Below are 20417 nucleotides of genomic sequence, written 5' to 3'. Positions count from 1 at the left end.
GAAGTTGGAAATGATCACTGTATCACTCCAACTTCCCTCCATTCCCAGAAGGTTAATTGAAAGGCAGCCATCTTGGTGACGTTTAGACAAATGAGGATAATTATGTGTTCTCCAGCTCTTTGAGAGGTTAATTGCTTAGATGTACGAAGACTTGAAGAACAAAGAAGGAATAAATCAGAAGCAGGACTATGATCTGATAATGTAATTTGGGATATTCACGTGCAACTCAAACAAATAAACCCCCTAATTGCATGCAGTTGTTCGGCCCCTGGGGTTACCTCAATGAGACTCCTGGTTCTCAGGGATGCTCGGAGAGGGGATACCAGCAGGAAAGGTCTTCATCTGGCTGGTGCCCAGGAGTGTCTCTTGTCACCTCACAATAATGACGACTTCTTTATCTGGCACTGGAGATGACTTCTTCATCTTCAAGGAGCTGTCACCTGGCTCCTCAGTGCCTGAAGCATCAACCCTCATCCCTGCAGAGCAGCGGTGGGTAGAAATCAGATGGGTCAGGGAGGCGTGGGAGCAGCGAGCAGAGGATTTCCTCTGGTGGGTTATTTTATTTTGCCTAATTGCTGGTGAAATTCCTGCAAATTGGCAATTATATTCCTGAGCTGATGGCTCACCCAGGTCGTTTACAGATCTCGCATTTGGCAGGAGCGCTTTATGGTGTTCGCCATGAAATACAGCTTCGTTCTCCAGCGGCAGAATTTCCCTCTTTTTAGAGGTTATTAATTCCGTCTGCAAGGATTTTGCACCTAAATCTTGTGGCAGCACAATCATGAAGGTACCTGATTTTTTTTTCCTTTTAATTCATACTGGTGGACAAGTTTGGGAGTCAGTTTGTCCGTCTGTCAGCCCCTTCATCCTCTTGGGGTGGGATACTCACAGGGGGTGACTTTCAGGTGTGAGGGGTGTGGATGGAGTGAGCTGATTTGCCCCTCAGCTTTCCCTGCCCGCTATCACTGCAGTGAATGGCGCAGTGTGGAGCCAAGACCTTGTAATGTTGGAGCTTTTATGGAAGTCTTGGGGTTGTGTGGAGCATCAAGCTGTCCAGCCTGGATCAAACACTGCTTCATTTTTCAACCATGAGGGTCAGAAAAACAGTGCGTTTTTTCTTTGCTGAAAGCTTGAGGGTAAAACATCTTCATCCAGCATCTCTTTCTCCCTCCGTTCTGTCTCTGGGGAAGTTGGAATTGATTTCAAATGAGCAAATGCCTCCCCACCCCTAACGTGTGAGAAGCCCTGAGCCTCGGCCTCTGAAACACCGGCAAGAGGTTTTCCCGTCGATCTGCCTGGAATTGCAGTTTAATTCCCTGCATTTGCTCCCATATTGTGCATTAAGATACAGTGAGTTTATCCAGCAGTCCAGCTGTTTTGAAGATAATTACTACAGAACTCAACCTGATGTAAAATAATCCTCCCGGGCAAGCAGCCAAGAGCTTGAGACTTATCCTCCAAAGACTGAAACCTCTCCATTACCCTTAAGAGCCACAGAGATAGCAGTGGGCATCTCATGACAAATATATTTTTGGTGGTAATCAACAACAGGATGTGAGAAGAGGTTTGCTTTTTGCCTGGCTCTTGGGGAAGGTGGTGTGGCCAGATAGACCGACCAAGAGCATGAGGCCCACATGTGATGGAGACATGGGTGGCTTTCCTATTAAAGGGCCCTACATGCTTTTGTTTCCCCCAGGAACCCCTTTTGGGGTGACAGCACCACTCTCTTGCTGCATTGCCGCTGTGTCCTGCACTGGGGTGGCTTCAGACCAATTTCCTCTCCTTGCAATGCAGGGACAAGTATCTGATGGTTTTGCTCTGGCTCCTTCTCTCGTGGATGTGCCTTGATCCAGGTTTTAATCAGCCTGTCAGCATCCTTTCATCTTTTGCAGCTGTGGGGTGCTGCCAGTGCCACGGCCACATCCCCCTTGGTTGAAAGTGTGCCCCTCATCCAGCTGAGATGGAGATGGTCCCCAGTCCCATCAGGATGGCTGAATCAGAGCGGTCAGAGCCTCACGTGTCCACCCGCTAATTACCGCCACTTAACTGCATGTCCAGCTGTGACAGCCAAAGTTATTCCTCTCTCTCCCTGCCTGGGCAGATGAATGAAAAAACCTGTCAAAAAAGCAATAGCAAGGAAAATTCCAACCCTACAACCCAGCACGGGCTTGGAGGAGTTGAGGTTCTCAACTGCTCAGCTCTGCTAGCGATGAACTCGGTGTTTTCTTTGCTGCTTTTGATTGAAGAACACTGGAAATCAGGCTGTTGCAGGTGCTGTATTGTGTGAGATTAGCACTGATTTAGGCAAGGTGCAGGTGCTGATTGAGCAGGGCGCTCTGCCTACACTGGCAGAGAGCAGGGGAATCTCCAGATTGCACCCTTCAAGGGTGCTGAGAGCATTGGTGGGTTTTTCCCTGCAGGGATGTAGGGCAGGGCTTGGTGTAGGCACAGGGCAATTTGCTTTTCCTGGTGAGAAAACAGCTCTCTGCCCATGTTTCTTAGGATAGGTACTGATGCCTCGATGGTAAATGCTGCTGGATGGTGACTGTCTTTTTGGAGAAGAGCTGGGAAGATGTCCCAGCCTTCTTCAAACCACAGCATGGCCAAGTGACCATGGAGAAGTGTGAAATAAATGCCTGGCTGTGTTAGGGAGAAAGTGCAATCATTTTCGGCAAGGAAAGATGCTTTTCTGTACTTCTTCCAGTTTCTGTGGTTTTGCTGGCCTGGCTGCCCCTGCTCAGTGCCTTCATTTTCATCTCTGTCTTTGTGAGATGAGGTGTGGCCGCCAGCATCGACTGCCTCTGATGGAAGCATTTACGTGCCACCTGCTCTATAAACATTCCCATTTATTTGCTCCATCCAAAGGCCTTCCGCTTTATTTCTTTTGCTGCCACCTCATATTTCCTTATGAAGATTTCTCCTGAGCTAATAACAGCTGTTGGCTGTTGGGGCTTAGGCTAATGCCTTCTGACCTTCCCTACCACACGGGGGGAGCATCCCGGCACTTGGGCACGGATATTGATGCAGTGCTGTGTCAGAAACAAGGGAAAATCAGGTTGGGAGGAGTGCCTGACTTTGCCCAGCCCCCCTTTCCCTTGCCAATGATGTTGTCAGGGTGAGGTGTGTCCCTGCAAGCTGAAGTAGGAGCAATGAGGAGTGAAAGAAGGGCTTTACGAAGTGGAGGCAAAGCCTGGCTCGCTTTAACAGAGCTGACTGTTTCTGGATTTGCTCGATGTGGAGCATTAATTCAGAAAATCCCGTGAATGGCTTTGGGGAGAAGATGTGATCTGTCAGAGGGGGCACCGTGCAGCAGCTCACCTCACTGGGCATCCCTTCCCTCTTCAAACTAGGATTGCTTTTAAGCCCTCTGCAGCGCAGCTATGCCTGCATCAGCTTTAGCATCTCTCTGTGCCACCTGCAGTGGTACCCAGGTCCACCCCTGACTCCACGGGGCTCAGAACTCCTTCCCTGGATTATTGCCAGCTCAAGCTTGGCAGCAGCCCCTAGGCAGCTTTTGCATGTGCTGGGTTGTCACAGAGGCCACCCAAAGCCCTGTGGAAGCTGGGCACAGAGCAGCCAGTGTTTTGTGTGACATGGACCCCTCAGGGACTGCGTAGTGAGCATTGTCTTGACTTCTGATGCCTCGCGCAGACGGCTCCCGCCCTCCTCATCATCTTGTTATCATTCTAATGTCTGGGAGCTGCAGTCATGGACCAAAACACCATTAAACTATCTGAAATGGAGCAACTCGACAGCCTCTGCCCTCACAGGCTTATTATCTTTGCAGATGGATATTTTATATTTAGCAGTCGCTAATGTATCAATTTGGGCTTTGATTTTTCACAGGGAGCAGCTCCTATTCTGGTGCCTGCTGGTGGGCAAACTGCCACTGCAGAGGAACCACCAGGGACAAACCCTCCCTGTGAAGCCCCGAGCCTCTGGAGAGGGCAGAAGTGTCCCATAGCCCTTGGGGGGCTTTGGGCAGGGGGTTTTGGGGAGGGAACAGGTTTTCCAATGGCCTGGAGTGTGTTTGAACAGCACTGGGAGCTCTTGGGGAATTGGAGCAGTAGCAGTGGGGCCAGACAGTTAATTAAACTTGCAGTTGTGTGTGGCTTTGCAGGAGGCAGCGGCTGAGTGGTGTATGGTGGGGAGGGAGGAATGTTACAGAGAAAAGGAGAACTGTTTGGGCTGGCCAAGCTCTGGCACACCCCATGCTCCTTGATTTCCCCCAGTGGGTATGGGTGTGCTGATGCATCGGGAGTGCAGGGATGGTGTGGGGATGGTGTGGAGCTATGCTGTCTGTTCTCAGGGTGCTGGAATGGCGTAGGGATGGTGTGGAGCTATGCTTTCTGTTCTCAGAGTGCTGGGATGGCATGAAGCTGTGGTGTCTGTCCTTGGGGTGCTGGGATGGCATGGAGGTGTGCCCTCCACATCCAGCCACTGAGAAGGATGGGAGAGAGGGACGAAGGGACACTGCGGGTGCCTCAGGGACAGAGTGGACAGGAGCATGATGAAAGAAAAGTGCCTTGAGCCCTCCACCCCTGAATAAACAGCATGGAAGGCAGTGAGGGAAGCTCAGGTGGCACAGTCCTGCCCTCGGGAGCTGCCATGTGAGACCTGCCGTCACATGGCACAGATGCCATTGTCCCTGCAGATAATGTGGCGGGTTGCATTGTTGGGAGAGGATTAGGGGAGCTGCAATGTTTTGATGGCCTGCTTCTCATTTGCATCTTGAATGAAGTGGGAGCCCAGCCAGGTTCTGTTCTTTTGTGTTTACTTCTGAGGAAATGTGTTTATTTCCGATGATTACAAATAAATCTCCTCTGCCTTTTCTCCAGCCGCCCAGAGTAAAAAACATCCGGTGCCCCTTAACTGTGTAGCCAGGGCGAATATTGGAAGTGCAGGAGAAATCCCATTAGGAGTCCCTGGCAAATGTAATTAACAATTTCTTCTCAAAGACAAGGGTGTTTGTTCTGCCCCTGTGACAGGCATTTTTGGTTGGAGGTTTCCCAGGGTGAAGCATCACCTGGTTGCTGTCGAGGGGCTTCACTCCCGATCTGGGTGAGCTATTTTAGCTGCTGAAAACTGGGTCAGCCAGCAAGTTTGCAACTGGTTTTGGCATCTCCATTTGTCATCCTGACGAGACATGTTACCTACAAGAGAGAGAAGCAGTTTGGGGTTGAAGGGCCATAGAGGAGTTCAAAAGTAGAGCACTGTTGGCCTGAACAAGGAAACAGGAGAGGTTTGAATCCTAGAATCATTAAATATCCTCAGCTGGAAAGGACACACAAGGATCATTAGGCCCACATCCTGGCTCTGTGCTGGACAACCCCAAAAATCCCATCATGAGTCCAAAAAACGGACAACAAATTTGGGTTGATCCATCCCCCAGCCTCTTGGCATGAACAGGGACCAGTGATGTTGGCGCTTCAGGTACAAACATGTCCCCTGGGTTTCTCAGGATGCGCATCAACATTTTGGAGTCCTTTATATCCCATTCCTCAGAATATTTTGCACCCATGGAGAGGGTTTTGCAAGACTTCCTGTATGGCTCCAACTCTTTGTGTGCTGTTTGTCCCTCCAAATTACTGCCAGAAAACTTGTGCTGACCCTGGACACAGTATTTCCCTCACCATGGGGGAGGCATTGAGGGCAGCCCCAGGCTTCTCCCTCGTGTTCAGCCGAGTCAGCAGTGCAGGAAAGGTCTGTGACATGGTCAGAGAAGGCAGGAGGAGGTGGAGGGTGTTATGGCTCAACCCACACATAGGAGAGGCGCTGTCAGGGCTCATTGATGGGGCTGGGAAGGAGCCTGCTGTGGGAGCTATGTGGGGTCTCTCCTAATAGGTGCAGGAGGAGGGAGACAGGCACTGTGTGCCACCACACACAAAGAGCACGTCAGCAGAGCTATCTGTATTGTTGACACTAAGTGAAATAATCCCACGGCAAACTTCAAAATTAGCATTTAAGAATGAGGAATAGGGGCAATTAGAGGGGAAGCAGCACAGCGCCGCTGCCCCCAGCTCCCACCCTCATGCATCTTCTCACGCTGCTGCGTTCAGGTTCATCACCCTCATCTCTGGTGGAGCACTGGGATCCCTGCAGCAGCTCTCATCCTCCTGCAGAGTGAGGGGATCAGTATGGGTCTCAGGAGATGGAGCTTTAGAGAGCCCACATGTATCATTGTGAACAGTGTGGGGAGCTCCAGCAAAGCCTGGCATCCAGAGCTCCCCAGCCACTCTGGAGGAGAGCAGCAGTGGCTGGAGGAAGCTGAAGGGTTACAGACAGTGAAAAGTCTCTGCTCAGAGGCAATGAGGGTGTAAGTGGTATGCAGAGATGGAGGAGCTGATGGCACTGGTCACAATGTGCAAAGAAGGGATGTGTGGGGGTGCTGGCATGCAGCGTATGCTGGGGACTGATGATACCATTCCCGAGATATTCCCCCTGCCTTGCTGATGGGCTTTCTCCAGGTGAACTGCAGAGCCGGAATAAGTTTATTCCCTTCCCATGTGACAGGCACTTTATTGTCTTTTGTCCCTTCTGGACTGGTAAGGCAGTTTCTAGAGATGGATACGGCGCCTTCAGGAAACTGTTAATGGGAGTTTGTCTTTGGTTTTAATTAGATCCCTTCAAGGGAAACCTCCTGGCCTGCTTGATTATCCAGCTTTGTCAGAGCTTGTCTGCTTTATCTAAACACTTTGCAGAAGTCTCTTTACCTGTTTGCTTACTGGAGACATTATCATAATCCTGGTCAATTGGAAATGGGGAGCAAAGACGGCTCAGCAGACAAGCGAGTGCCGTCAGCTTAGCAGCTAATGGAGATCACTTTCCCAGACAGGTAAAGAAGCTGATGAGGTGATCCTTGTGCCAAGGTATCCATCAGTATTCTCTTTGTAGTGCCAATTGCCAGGGAACAGGAAAACTGGCAGTGGGAAAGTGAGGTTAGCTGAGAAGGTGCCTGCAGGAATGCCATGTGCTCTGTGCCAGCTGATGGATGGGATTTTTCTGCTGGTGGTGGTTCTGACACGTTCCCAGGAGGCACAGGAGGTCTGTTTTTTGTCTGGCTGTCTGTAGCTGCAGGGGACAGTCTGGGCTCCAGTGGAGAGGAACATGAGGCTGCACAAAGCCAAAGAAACTTGGTCCTAAATTTGCTATTGAGTGGCAGTGACTGAAGAGTGGGCTGGAGGGATGGGAAGGAGGAGCCTTTAGCCCCTTGTTCTTGGCATGGGTTTGTTACAGAGGTCTCCAGGTTGCTGCTTCCTGCTCATTCCAAGTGGTTTTGGGGGCAGTACCCATCACCAGTACCAGGGACAAGGCAGGGTGATGCTGTCCTTGCCCTCTCTCCTGTGAGTGTCCACCTGCGGCATCCCTGGGTGCTCGTGCAGTGCAGCTCTGAGATGTAAGTGTGAGATGTAAATGCAGAATGAACCACCCCAGCTCTCAGGTGTCCTGGACCACCCCAGATCTCCTCAGGAAATACATCCCATATGCACCAGCCGAAGCTGGGCAGCAACAGTGGAACGTACTCAGCGCCAGCACGAGCGTCTCATCCCTGTCACTTCAAACCCGAGTCCTTGTGCTTCACCCCTAATGAGGGGACCCGAGAGTACCTCGCAGGGCTGTAGTCTGGATATTTATATGAGCGCAGACATGCAAGTTGTCTGTTTTACATATTGCTGCCCTGATTTTTCAGTGCACGCAATGAATAATTTACAGAAGCCGTGTGTAAGTATCTCTTTATTATTCATTATAATGAAGTGAGACAGCAGTAATAGTCCACTAGACTGGAATCCCCCAGGGCCGAACTTTACTCGGCTGTGCTTAGCTCTCCCCCAGTTAATTTGAAGGAAGAGAGGGCTTGGTTTCCTGACAAGGACAATGCTGTCTGCTGGCACTAGACTGCCCTGGTCTGGCAAAGCCAAGCTGGCACCAGGGCAGGTCTGACACCAGGCAGGGTCCCCTTGTGCTGATGGTGCCGTGGCAGGCATGGAACACCATCCGTCTTTCCCTGAGTCCATACGTGATGTGGCTGGCAGAGACATACAGCTCCTGCAAGGGGAAAATTACTCGTTTGCAGGAGAATATATGGCTCATTCCTCTGAACCGAGCACCCGGGGGGACCCTCAAGCATGCCAAGTATCGCCCCTTCCCTGCGCCCGATTAATAATCTCGATCGAGGTGATGCTCTGCGATCTCAGCAAGGGAGACATATAACACCCCCAGAGCCTGGGCAGGAGAGGCACTGCAAAGGGGATGAGGACAGGAACAGCCTCCCAGCTGCTCTCTGAATTTACAGGCATGTGGAGAGGGACTCGCACGAGTTCCTTGATTGACTGTAGGTGCCTTTTCCTACAATCTTGGGCTGCGGCAGGTCTGCCACTGCTGGCACTAGCTCATGTCTAGCTTGATTTCCCTTTCTTTTTTTTTCATGCCAAGAGAAAGCTTCCCTAGCCTGGTCCTCATGTGACAAAGGTGAAGCTCCCAAGGGATGCTGGGCTCTTAATTTAACCAAACACTCAGATCTTTTGCTGCAGATACCATGGCAGCAGCAGAGAAGGCCACAAGTAGATAGATGGAGAAGAATCTATCAAAAAGCATGAAAAAGCCATGTTTTCCAGGAACATTTAAATTCTCTTCCCCCCCATCCCATTCCTTGCCAAGTGTAACTCAGCGCCGTGGACCGGAGCTGCCGAGCTCCTGCACGTCTCAGAGCAGGGAGGGTGGGAGCCAGGCAGGAAATAAATAATGGAAACGACCGCGTTGTGTTTTCAAGGCACTTGTAGGATTTACAGCTGCTTATCCAAATGTTCCCTTCCCTTCCCCATGTGCTGGCTTGGCCGTCTCCGGCTGTTTCTCTTCTTCCCCTCTCCCTGTGCGTGTGCTGTGGCCCCTGTCCCCAGCAGTGGGGGTGTTTATCACCCCGGGGATGGCTCGAGGGCTGTGCCGACAAGCTGAACTGTCAGCACATTTTACAGCTTCATCTGGAATTCTCAGTGCACAGCAAAGGCAAGGGGGGCTGTGGAGGTGGGTGAGAAGAGATGGTCTGCCTGGCTTGCAGAGATCAAGCAATGGAAATTTTGTCTGTGGTTCCCCAGTTGTGTGTAAAAGAAAAAGGGAGGTTTTATTTCGGGCAAACCTGCTGTTTATGTGAAATCTCACGTGATGGGGGATGTGGAAACAGGGAGCACGGCCACAGCATGGCAGAGCTGGGGAGCCACCCTCCCATCCTGCTCCCGTCCCTTTTTGGGACCCGGGATGCTCTGTGTGTGTCCCGTTCCAGGTGTGTGACCCTCTGTGTGTCCCCTGCAGGTGTACTGTGGATGAGCGGGTCACGCGGGTAGCGTGGCTGAACCGCAGCACCATCCTGTATGCCGGCAATGACAAGTGGTCTATAGACAACCGTGTGGTCATCCTGTCCAACACCAAGACCCAGTACAGCATCAAGATACACAACGTGGACATTTACGATGAGGGCCCCTACACCTGCTCTGTGCAGACAGACAATCACCCCAAGACTTCACGCGTCCACCTCATCGTGCAAGGTAGGTCTGAGTGTGCCTCGTGCTGTTGCAGGGTGGTTTGGTCTGGAAGGCTGCCTGGACTTGGGAAAGGTTTGGAGGCCCTCTTGGTGGTTGAGTTGGAGCTGCTTCAGAGATTGCATGGCATGGGAACAGTGGTGTGGACAAGTGCCCACCATGCCAGGGAGGAGATGAGCGTGCATTGTCTCAGCCTTGCTGTGTTGTGCAGTTGTCACACGAGGCAGAGGACACCTGAGAACTGGCGTGGGGTTGCTGAGCTCTTCTTTATTCCCCCTTTGCCTGTCCGTGCTGTGAATTTGACTTGTCTCCACTGCTTGGAACCATGTTGCTCAGCTTGCTCCATCAGGGATTTGTTAGTAAGGTGCTCAAGCAGGTGTTTGAAGTGCTTCAGGAGAGCCAAAAGCAATGTGCTGCCAGGCACAGAGGAGAGGCAGATCCCAGCAGCACAAGGCTCTGTGCTTTTGGGAGAGAGGTCGAAATCTCTGTGGGGCCATGAAGGGCTCTTGGCACAGGGCCTCACAGGCAAGTCTATTAATATAGCAGATGGTGTTGAGTTGCAAAGCAGTGTTCTGAGGCTGTTCTGATGGGGGGATCCAGGTGCTGGCAGATCAGAGGGACCAGTAGCTCTCTGATGGATGCTGCCTCTGGATTCTTGCGGCTTTGCACCAGCTACTGGCTTTTGTCCGGTCTCTAGATTAATTTTTCAGAGTTAGTGTTAGTTCAGGTTAGATAAAGATAATGAAAGTTTCCTAATCCTCTTAAAGAAGATTTATTTGGCTGAGTAGAAAGCTCTCGGAATACAATAAAGCGTGTATAAAACCAGGACCTAATCTTTCCTTTAATTTCAAACAGCTGATGGGTATTGATTTTGCAATGAGCAAATCTGAAAACTTTCTCAGCCTCGACACGTCTCTGAGAAGCCCCCAACAGAGTTATGTATGTATTTATGTACCCCCCTCATTGCCTAGAGGCAGGGGTTGATTGTGGTCACCCATCCAACAGGTTTTCCTGCCTGGTGGCTGTGGGAGTGTGTTGGGAAGCCCCAGACTGTGTGCACGAGGCTGTGGTGAAGAAAGGGAGGCCTCACCTCAGGGAGAGGGGAGAGGAGATCCACTGGAAGCATCCCTCCATCTCCTTGTTCGGAGCTGTCCCTCTCCTCCTTTTCGAGCTGTGTGTGAGCTGTCCATCTGTGAGGTTTAATCTGTTTATCCTGTCTGCTCTCTAATCGTGCTAATCCATCCAGTCAACAGCGGTGAAGTATCCGAGTGCTTTGCACCTAATGAAATCAGGTGAACTGGCGGCGGCGCTCAGCACCCGCTGCCCTCACCCTTTTCTCAGGGTGATGCAGGCACAGCCAGGTGAAGGTGAGAGAGATTTTGTGTCCAGAGTGGTGGTCTGGTGGTGAGGCATTCCTAAATATGCTGGAGAAGGTTTTTTTCCTGATGTGAGCAAGTCCTGTTGAATTGCTCCCACTGCAGCAATGACTGTGGTTCTCAGCAGCGTCACTCCTGCACAGCTGGAGGGAAGCACGAGAGGAACTGGGGGTGCAGGCACGGGTCAAGTGGTCCATGCTGAGCAGTGTCTGTACTTCCTTTTCAATGAGTTAAGCTCAAACCGCATGGTTTGCCCAGCTGAGAAAATCCATCTGTAGGCGCCTTTGAAGGTGGTGATGAGAGAGGCAAATCCTCCTGTGCTCTGTTCTTGGTTCAGCCTGAGGAAGAAAAGCTTGCATGGAGATGCCATAGCAGCCATCCAGGATCTGGAGGAGCCTACAAAGAAGTCAAGAGGGGCTCTTCATCAGGAATTGTAGTTAAAAGGAATAATGGGTACAAGCTGAAAGAGAGGAAAATTAGGCTTGATGTAAAGAAGAAATTCCTTCCTGTGAGATTGGTGAGATCCTGCCACAGGTTTCCCAGAGAAGCTGTGTCTGCCCCATCCCTGAAAGTGTTCAAGGTCAGGTTGGAGCAACCTGGTCTAGTGGAAGGTGTCCCTGCCCATGGCACAGGATGGAATAAGATGATCTTTAGGGTCACTTCTGACCCAAGCCATTCTATCATTCACTCCACTGCAGTTCCTTCATGGCTAAATTGTGATTTTTGTGAGGGGGAGCAACTCTCAGTCCTTTGCTCAGTGCTGAGACAAAAGGAATGATTTTCCAAAGATGGATTTAGTCATGGCTGTTTCTGTAAGCAGAGCACACCCTTTACAGGGATGGGAGCAAAGCCCTGTTTCTGGCTTCAAAATTGAGGTTTAGGTCTGTCCTCTCTTTCTTGCCCTCATTGTGCCAACAGGATGCCAAACACGCAGTAATGACCAGTTAGCAACTATATTCAGGTCAATTAATTTCTATTTGTATTTTGCAAAACTATAAGTTGGCCGGAGAGAGTATTGATTCTTTGTGCCCATGTTCAATTGGGTTTTAATTGTGCTGCTGAGGGGCCCGGCCTTCCCTCCCAGCAACCCAGCAATAAATCTGCCAGGGAATCGCCGTCAACAGTAAATGTGTCTCTTAGTAGCACTATTAATATGTCTCTTGCATTGGTTCATTGCAACAGCCGTTAACAGCGTAGATGGCAGGAAGCCAGAGGGTTTTTTTTTTTTGTCTCCCTTTTCCTCTTTCTGTCAGGAGCTGCCTCGTGATGAAGGGATGGATGCTTTCAGAGATAGATGCGGTGTTTATGGCACGCTGGTGTGTTCTGGGGAGAGTTTGGGATGGAGAGAGAACAGGCATTTAAGCTCATATAAGCAGAAGATGAGCCACCCCATCCTCCTCTTGTCATAAAGGCTGGAGTGGAGCTGAAGTGGGGTGGACCTTGGTGAGCCCTCCTGCCTCTGGGATGAGCAGTGTGGAGGCCACTTCTCAATAAGGGGGAGAGAGAGAGCTCCTGGGAGGTGCAGGCTTGCAAGGAGGAGCCAGGAGACCTTAATGGCGTCATGCTGCAGGATGGTTTTTGGACTGAGGAATGGGGTAGACAGGAACACTCCTTCCTTCGTGGCTTGGGCTGCTTCAGGTTGTACTTCAGTCCAAAATGTAGAGCTCTGCATCAATGTTTTGGTGGAGGCTGTGAGCTTTGGGTCCCTTCTGGTGGAGATTTTGGTGGTGAGCATTGGTGCTGGTCATCCCTTAACAGTGGTCTTTGGTATTTCCTCTGTTCCTGATTCATTTAAAGAACCCTTCCCTCTACTGCCTTGATCCTACTCACCATACTGAAGCCTCTCCCAGCTGTTGGCATTGTTTCTCTTGTTTCTGGTTGGCACAATCCATTTTCTGTCTTGGTGTTTGCTGCTTTCCTCGCCCTGGGAACCAGGACAGGTTTGGAAGGGCCATGGCCTTCATTTACAGGGTGCATTATCCAAATGCATCTAGGGATGCTTGCCTGGAGCTGTTCCCGTGTCTCACTCACCACCTCTCAAAGCAGCGCCAGTGCAGATGTAGCTTCTCCTTGAGTGTTTCAAAACCAAATTGAGACTTTTATTTTTCCCTTCTGATAACAACTCCTTGGGGCTCCTTGGGGCTCTCAAAGGGCCATCCCCCACCTCCCACCAAGCCATCCCCACGGAGACCTTTTTCTCTAAAGAGAAAAGGTTGGATGAAAAGTTGCAGCCAAACCCCTATCTCAACCTTCCTTCCTCCCTGAAGAGGCAGAGGATGGGCAAGAGAGTGAAAACAGCCAAATGAAGGTGATGCAGGAGCAATGTAATAGTGAATTCAAAGACAAAGCAGCCCAAAGAAAATCTGGAAGGAACGGCAAAGTTTGAAGAAGGAAGCAACTAGAGGGGGAAAAAAACAAAAGAAAAAAAGGATGAGAAGAAAAGCCCAGAGTTCCTAGAACAAAGGAAAGAGAGAAGGAAATGTGAGCACACAGAAAAGCACCAGAGCATCAAAAGGGCAGGAGGCAGCAAAGGGGAGAAATGAAAGAGTGAGGGCAGGGAGAGGGGGAAGGTCTGGAAGGAGGAAGAGTCAGACTGGCAGGCAGAAAACAGCACACACTGGCCAGACAGGAACAGCCACTGCCCCATGACATGCCAACCCAAAATCTAGATGGGAGAATGGGAAAGGGGCAGGATGGGGTCCACCTGACAGCATCCTTGGGCTCCCAGTCTCAAAGCTGCCTGAAACTGGTGAAAAGGAGCCATCAGGATGTGCCACAGGGACCAGCAGCAACAGATGATTAATTACTGCAAAAAAACAAAACTGTAGGAGAGGAGGGAGAACTGGTGAAGTTGTTTCCCCATTATATTTCTGAACAGAAAGAACGTTTTAGCTCGTGCACAAATAGCTCCCTGGGAAGCACTCTCACTTCCTAATTGTTCATAAATTTACTGACAGGTGGTTACACAGTAGGTATAACACTGTGAGTTTCGGTTTTATTGCTTTCCCTGTCTCAACATGAAAACTTGGAGAAAAAGGATGCACTGCGAGCCGTCAGGTGGCTCCACCTGGAAAAGGGTGCTCAGTGCCTGTATTTAATTTTTGCCGTGTTCCTCCCTGTAAATGCCACAGAGATCCCACAGAGGGTGTTTCACTGGGGGAATGCTGTGAAAAGAGGGTGTTCAAGACCTCAAGCAAAGGCAAAAGGAACAATATTACCAAAATTGAGTGCCTGTAGAAAATGTGAGGCCGTGACACGCGGCTCGCTTGGCAGGGAAATTTGACAAAAATCATTTTGTTGACCAAACTGTAGCTTTTAGAAGTGCTTAATCCATTATCTCAATAAAATCAGCTCTGATGAGCCTCTCAGACAGGGCTGTCACCACAATGGTTCGATCAGAGATGATCATCATCGCTGCTGAGCAGCAACATGTTGTTAAAACTCTTGATGTCACCTCCTTGCCCCAGTCAGCTCCCCCTGTGGGAACACTGAGGTGTATTTTCACAGGGTTACCCTGTGTGTCCTTGCAGGTATCTCCTGAACCCCAAAAGCAGTGAGTTAGAGAGAGTGAAAGCATCAATTTCCATCTGCCAGCCAGGAGCTGGCTCTCAGGTGCCCCATTTAAGGCCATCAGCCCCAGACAGGAGCTGTTCTAGGGAAGGTCTCGTATTGCAGGTGCCTTCAGCAGACACACAGGGACTAGAGGAGGCCCTGGTGCCACCCTGCTGTGCTTCTCATCAGCGAGGGAGATGGAAGGCACAGGCAAAATGTGAGTTTTCAGCATATTTGCCTCCTTTGTGCTGACTTTCTGTACGCTAATGAGACCTTGCACAGTGACACCTCTGACAGCCCCATCCTGCCTGTGCCGGGGAGGCTTGTGCAGAGCTGGAGATGCCTGGGGCTATAGGCAGCTGGGGTGCTGGGAAGGCAGGCAGTGCCATCTCCTGCAGGTATCCGACCCCTGCTAGGGCGACAGTCCCTCTCCCTGCTGGTGGCAGCATCACCTGTCACAGGACACAGCTGGACACTGCAGCTGCAGAGGCGAGGGAGCTGCATGAATGCTGCATCTCGCCAAAACAGGAAATGTGTGAGGGGGTGGGAAGGGAGGTGCCAGGGCAGAAACACAATGTGCTGCAGGTGTGACAGTGTCCATGGAGGCTTCAGAGCTCCGAAGATGAGATGTCCCTCTCTGCTGTCCCTATGGGGACTTGTCCCCCAGGTAGGGGTGGACAAGTGGCTGTTGCCCGGCAGTCTGAAGAACCCATAGTTATCCATCATCTCCCCTTATCAGCAGCGTAGGAAGACATCTCTTTTAATGGATTAGGAGCTAATGATGTGGAGGAGGGACATCAGTTGCATGTGTCAGCCGCTGTGCTCATGCAGACTCTCCGCTCCTCCGAGGCGTGCAGCAGTAATGATCTGGCAGCTAAAAATAATCCAGGGCCACGGCGGCGAGTGGCTGGGGTAGGGATGGGCACTCCGGGGATGAGTCAGCCTGCACACGGCCGTGTGCGTCACCGTCATGTGCGGCCCCCGAGCACGCAGCCATTCCCGAGGTGCTGTTTGCTCCCCGCGTGCTTTAGCGGGGAAGAGTCGTCTGTCAGGGCAGGGACCGTCCCTCCTCACCCTTGGGTGTCTGGTTGTTGGGGTCTCTCGCTGCTCAGAGTGACCCTGAGAAAAGTCTGAAAGTCTCTTTTCCCAGCCTGGTGGTTGAAGAAGGAGTTAGGGCTCTTCATTTCTTGGTCTCAAGGTTGTTTATTGTATCTTATCTATAAAATATTTTCTCCTGCCCTGTGGAGGTCAGCTCAGCAAGACAGTCCAAGGCATTCTCCCTGCCCCCGGGGCAGTGTTATGTCTTTATACTAAAAACTACATGTTCAATGTTTACAATTACTTTCCAATACCTATCACCTATGTTAGACATTGAGCTTCTACTCTAAACCAATCTCAAAGTGCCACCATCACAGCAGAAGATGGAGACCAAGAAAAAGAAGAAGAAAGGCTGGACACACCCGAGTTCCTCCATCTTGTCCCCAAAACCCCCATTCCAAAAATCGCAAAATCTACATTTCCACCCTGTGATAATTTTATTATTATACTATTCAAACTTCTGTGACTTTCAGGTCTTCATACAAAGCTGGTAATTTGCTCCACGGCTCATAATCAAACCCACAGGTGTTCTGAGCTGTGTGCCAGGGTCTCTGAGCCCCCCAGCAGGGGCCCCAGCAACTCTGGACACCCGGAGGGATGTACGGAGTTCCAACAGCTGGTAGTGGCTCTCCAGGTCTGAGCTTTCCTGTTGCTTTTGTCTCCAGATGGGACAATGAGTGCAAAGCCACCACTGGTGTCCAGAGCACGTGTGGTATGGAACGTACTGGGGAGAGTCCCACAGATATCCCGACTATCGCACAGGACATGGCGGTGTCACCAAGGTGTGATCCCATGGCCAGCCCCATAGGGCCCAGTCTGTGAGGTGAAGGGAGGGATTGCACCTCACACTCCCCAGAGGTGGTGGCAGACACTGGCACATGCCCAGGTCCCACAGAGAGCGTGGATTTGCACATCAGGCAGTGCAGGTCTCGAGTGGTAAAGGATGGAGATAAATCACAGGCTTATTGTTATTGAATTTAGTGGCATCGCTTTCACGTTCAATTTCTCTCACCGGCTTTCTGAACAAACAAGAAATTACAGAGCAAATGTATTTTTTGGCTTACCAAACCTTATGCATTAACTTCCCTGTGATTAATACTACGCAGGGCTGACGAAACCCTCTGTGCGCCGCTCGTCGCTCCGGTGAGACCATGCCGCTCGTCGCTTCCTCAGGATTTATTCTTTATTCAATTTGCTTATAGCTGTAGACTTCTGTGAGGAAGGACTGTGGATAAAAGGGGATTGAGATGGTGTTCTGCCCTGTTTTTCTCACTGCAGCTGTATAGGGCAGAGGGAGGGAAATACTGAGAACAAAGGTAATTCAGGGAAAGATGCTGCCAGCAGGTAGAGGACAAGGAATAGCACCCACAGTCATGCTGGAGGGCTCCAAGGCATTAGCAGGGCTGTCTGACCCTGTGAGGGGAACAAGAGAAATCTATGGGGCATGGGAGAGCCTTTGGACTCCACACCCAGCACCAATCCCAAGCTGTCACCACCTTGAGACAAGGCAGCTTTGGTGGGATGTGCTTGTCAGGGCAGCCATGCCTTGGTCATCCCTGTCTCATGGTATGGACAGAGTGTGGCTGAGGGCTGGATTTATCCACATGTCATATTTGCCATCAAATTCACCCTGCCTGCATCCCTAAGTGTCCCTAGTTTCCACCCACTCCTCCCATGGCAAGCCAGCGTGTCCTTGAGACACCATCCTTGACAGCCCAGTCAGTGGGATCTATAAAAATGTAATCAAGGTCCTTTGATGTCCTTCTCCATGTCCTGGTAACCTCGTAGGCAACGATCGCAGTCACAGGTATTGAGCTGCCCTGTGGGGTCCCCGCACTGTCCATGGGTGTCCCTCCACTGAGTGTCCCTGCTGGCTCTCAGGGACATTCCTGATTGGATTAGGGCAGACCGTGCTTCCCTTGCCTCTGGATGTTCAGGAAATGTAATTCCCCACTGTGAGACCTGCTGGCATGTCCGTGTCAGCATCCTTTGCTAAGGGAAGGGCTTTCAGGCTGATACGTGGGTTTGTATGGCTTGGGGTTTTCCGAATAGGAGCACTGGGACTGTAGTGGTGATGGGTAGTGGTAATTTTTTCCACAGGAGGAAAGTGTTTCTGTGCCCAGGAAGGGGACAGGCTCACGTCTGTGCCCAGAGCACCAGTTTCTGCATCTCATTTTGTACTTGTGGTTTGGGACTCAGGGAAAAGGGAAGGGATGTCAGCCTTGAGCTGGAGGTGTCTGGGAGGGCGAGGATAGAACCATGACTGATTTTGCTGATGCCATGCATCACACATCATTGCTCTAGTCCAGCATCTGCAGGCAAAATCACACAAGGAAGAGACAGGCTGCCATCTGGAGCAGGGGTGGCATCCCAAGGTCTCAGCATCCACTAATGATGGTGATGTCATCTTGGACCAAAACTGCTCACGAGGAGGGCTGGTTTGCAGGGCTCCAATGAAAAATGCCCCAGTTGTGGGAACCTTTGTCCTGGATGTTGTTGTAGTTTTCAGATGTTCCTGGTACCAGTTTGAGGAGCTGTAACTGGAGGGGAGAGGTGCAAGGATGCTGGTAATATGGATTAGTGTTATCTTGTCTGAGTGAGGAAGGGCCATTTACAGCTTCCTGCAGCTCATTGTGCCTGCACTGTCAGAGTTGGCCGGTTCTGCTCCGAGCGTTAACTACGTTTTCCAGCAGTTGCCGGCACACACTTTTCATTTTTGGATTGCTGCTTTCCCCTGAAGGACTCAGACAATCTCCCTCTGCTATAACAGACTGTACTTCTATATTAATGTGTCAAGTTGCTGGGAAATTTACTGCTTTGCAGAACCCATAGGGCTGCAGAGACCGCACCGCGTCTTTGCCGTGGCTCATCCTGCTGCGCTGCCTCTCCCACGCCAGGAGAGGGGAGAATCTCCCTGGGAGTGGGAGGAGAGCTTCCCTGGGGGTGCAAGGAGAGCCAGACAGCCCCACTTTCCCTTGCAGGCAGTGCTGGTTCTGGCCACAGTGGTTTTCAGGTGATTATCCTGGAATCCCGGCACTGTGGGAGAGCCCTGGGTGCAAGGGTTGGACATCTAATGCCACTTGACCTGGGCTTTCAGTATGTTGGGGAGGGGGCACGGGGCATCCTTTCTGGCATTGTAGGTATGGTGTTTCATTTGGGGAGGGTTGTTAAATATGGCCTCATTTACTCCCTGGGGTGCAGACCCTTTAGGGAATTGTGTCCGACAGCCCAGAGTGCCAGGAAGCAGCATCGGCAAGTGAGCTTTAATTGCTTTTTGCCATGGCCAGGGATATTTATGGGCACGGAGATTGCCAAGTTATTTATTAGATGGAGTATCTGGGGATAGAGTAATATAAATCACCCTGGCCGGTATTGAAGGAGCAGACGCTCAGTAATTTAAACAGCTTTAATAAATATGCTAAAATATGAGCCTTGTCTCAGGCCATAACGAGAGCTGGTTATCGGGGTCTCGGCCATGGAATGGGGGGGCTGGTGCAGTGAGTGGACTCCTCCACACCTCAGATCCATGCTTGGCTTCAGTCCAAGATACTGGTTTGGAGACCTGGAATTGCTGGTTTGGAGACCTGGAATTGCTGACTGGACAGGGCAACAGAGGGGACACAGCGTCACACGATGGGACAGGTCTCATGGCTGGGACCTCCCACCTGTGCCCGGCAAGCTGGTGTGTTGATGGTGCCTTTGGTGGCCTTTATGTCTTGCAGTGCCCCCCCAGATTGTCAACATCTCGTCGGACATCACGGTGAACGAGGGCAGCAGCGTGACCCTCATGTGCCTGGCCTTTGGGAGACCGGAGCCCACCGTCACGTGGCGGCACCTCTCTGGGAAAGGTGAGCCCTTGCTTGGGGGAAGAACTGCCTGGGTCTGAGGAAAGGCCATACTGGCTTGTGTGGGATGCATGGTTGTCCCCATAGAGGTGGTCAGGGTGGCATTAGGTGACTCACAGTCAGAGGTGCTGACCTGGGATGGGCTGAGGGCACTTGTCAAGTGCTTCCTGGGTGAAGGGGATGCCAGATGCCTGGGCAGGGGGTGTCAGGACAGGGTCACAGGGAATCTTCTGGTGTTGGTGTCCATGGGTGACGGTGCCACACGTTCAGTACATCCCCCAGGGCAGACCTTTGTGAGTGAGGATGAATACCTGGAGATCACGGGCATCACACGGGAGCAGTCCGGGGAGTACGAGTGCAGCGCCGTCAACGACGTGGCCGTCCCGGACGTGCGGAAAGTCAAAGTTACTGTCAACTGTGAGTGCGGGGCACAGGGGAATGAATGGTGGGGGGTGGGTGCACTTGGGCCAGTGTGACACAGCAAGATGTCTCTGCAGACCCGCCGTACATCTCCAACGCCAAGAACACGGGCGCCTCGGTGGGCCAGAAGGGCATCCTGCAGTGCGAGGCTTCGGCCGTCCCCGTGGCGGAGTTTCAGTGGTTCAAGGAGGACACCAGGTGAGGAGGGGCTGCAGAGGGTAGCCACAGCCTTGGGGTGACAAGGTGAGGAGGTGGAGGGGGATGACAGTGTCTGAGGCCATTATGTGGAAAAATATAGTATTTGGAGGGATCCCTGACAAAGGAGGAATGATGAGGAGGACTCCTCCGTCTTATCAGAAGGCTAATTAATTCCTTTATTATACTATATTATTCTATATTACATTATGCTATATTATTCAATATTGCATTATTACATTATTATACTATATTACACTATATTACATTACATCTAAACTGAATCTGACAAGCACTCAACAATGCACACAACTGCAGTCATCTCATGACTGTCAGCCGACAGTCCTGACACACACACACACATGCTTGGCCCTGATAGGCCAAGGAAACAAAACACC

The 20417-nt window shown here is 51.1% G+C and overlaps 1 protein-coding gene across 5 annotated transcripts in view; it reads left to right on the top strand.

The window, feature by feature from the left end:
* The window catches only part of LOC131093967 (opioid-binding protein/cell adhesion molecule homolog), a 309438-nt gene that overhangs the window by 275235 nt on the left and 13786 nt on the right, over positions 1 to 20417 (top strand). For 3 of the 5 annotated variants that reach the window (XM_058041409.1, XM_058041407.1, XM_058041412.1), the window contains 4 exons: positions 9307 to 9539; positions 19282 to 19407; positions 19675 to 19821; positions 19902 to 20022. In XM_058041409.1, coding sequence (XP_057897392.1) covers positions 9307 to 9539; positions 19282 to 19407; positions 19675 to 19821; positions 19902 to 20022 — 627 coding nt within the window. The remainder of the gene's footprint in view (positions 1 to 9306; positions 9540 to 19281; positions 19408 to 19674; positions 19822 to 19901; positions 20023 to 20417) is intronic. The other 2 variants (XM_058041411.1, XM_058041408.1) reach the window with 1 other exon arrangement.

This window comes from Melospiza georgiana, chromosome 27 (assembly GCF_028018845.1).
Source record: "Melospiza georgiana isolate bMelGeo1 chromosome 27, bMelGeo1.pri, whole genome shotgun sequence".
Lineage (NCBI taxonomy): Eukaryota > Metazoa > Chordata > Aves > Passeriformes > Passerellidae > Melospiza > Melospiza georgiana.
Note: the sequence above shows the minus strand (reverse complement) of the source record. Positions and strands in the feature narration are given on the sequence as shown.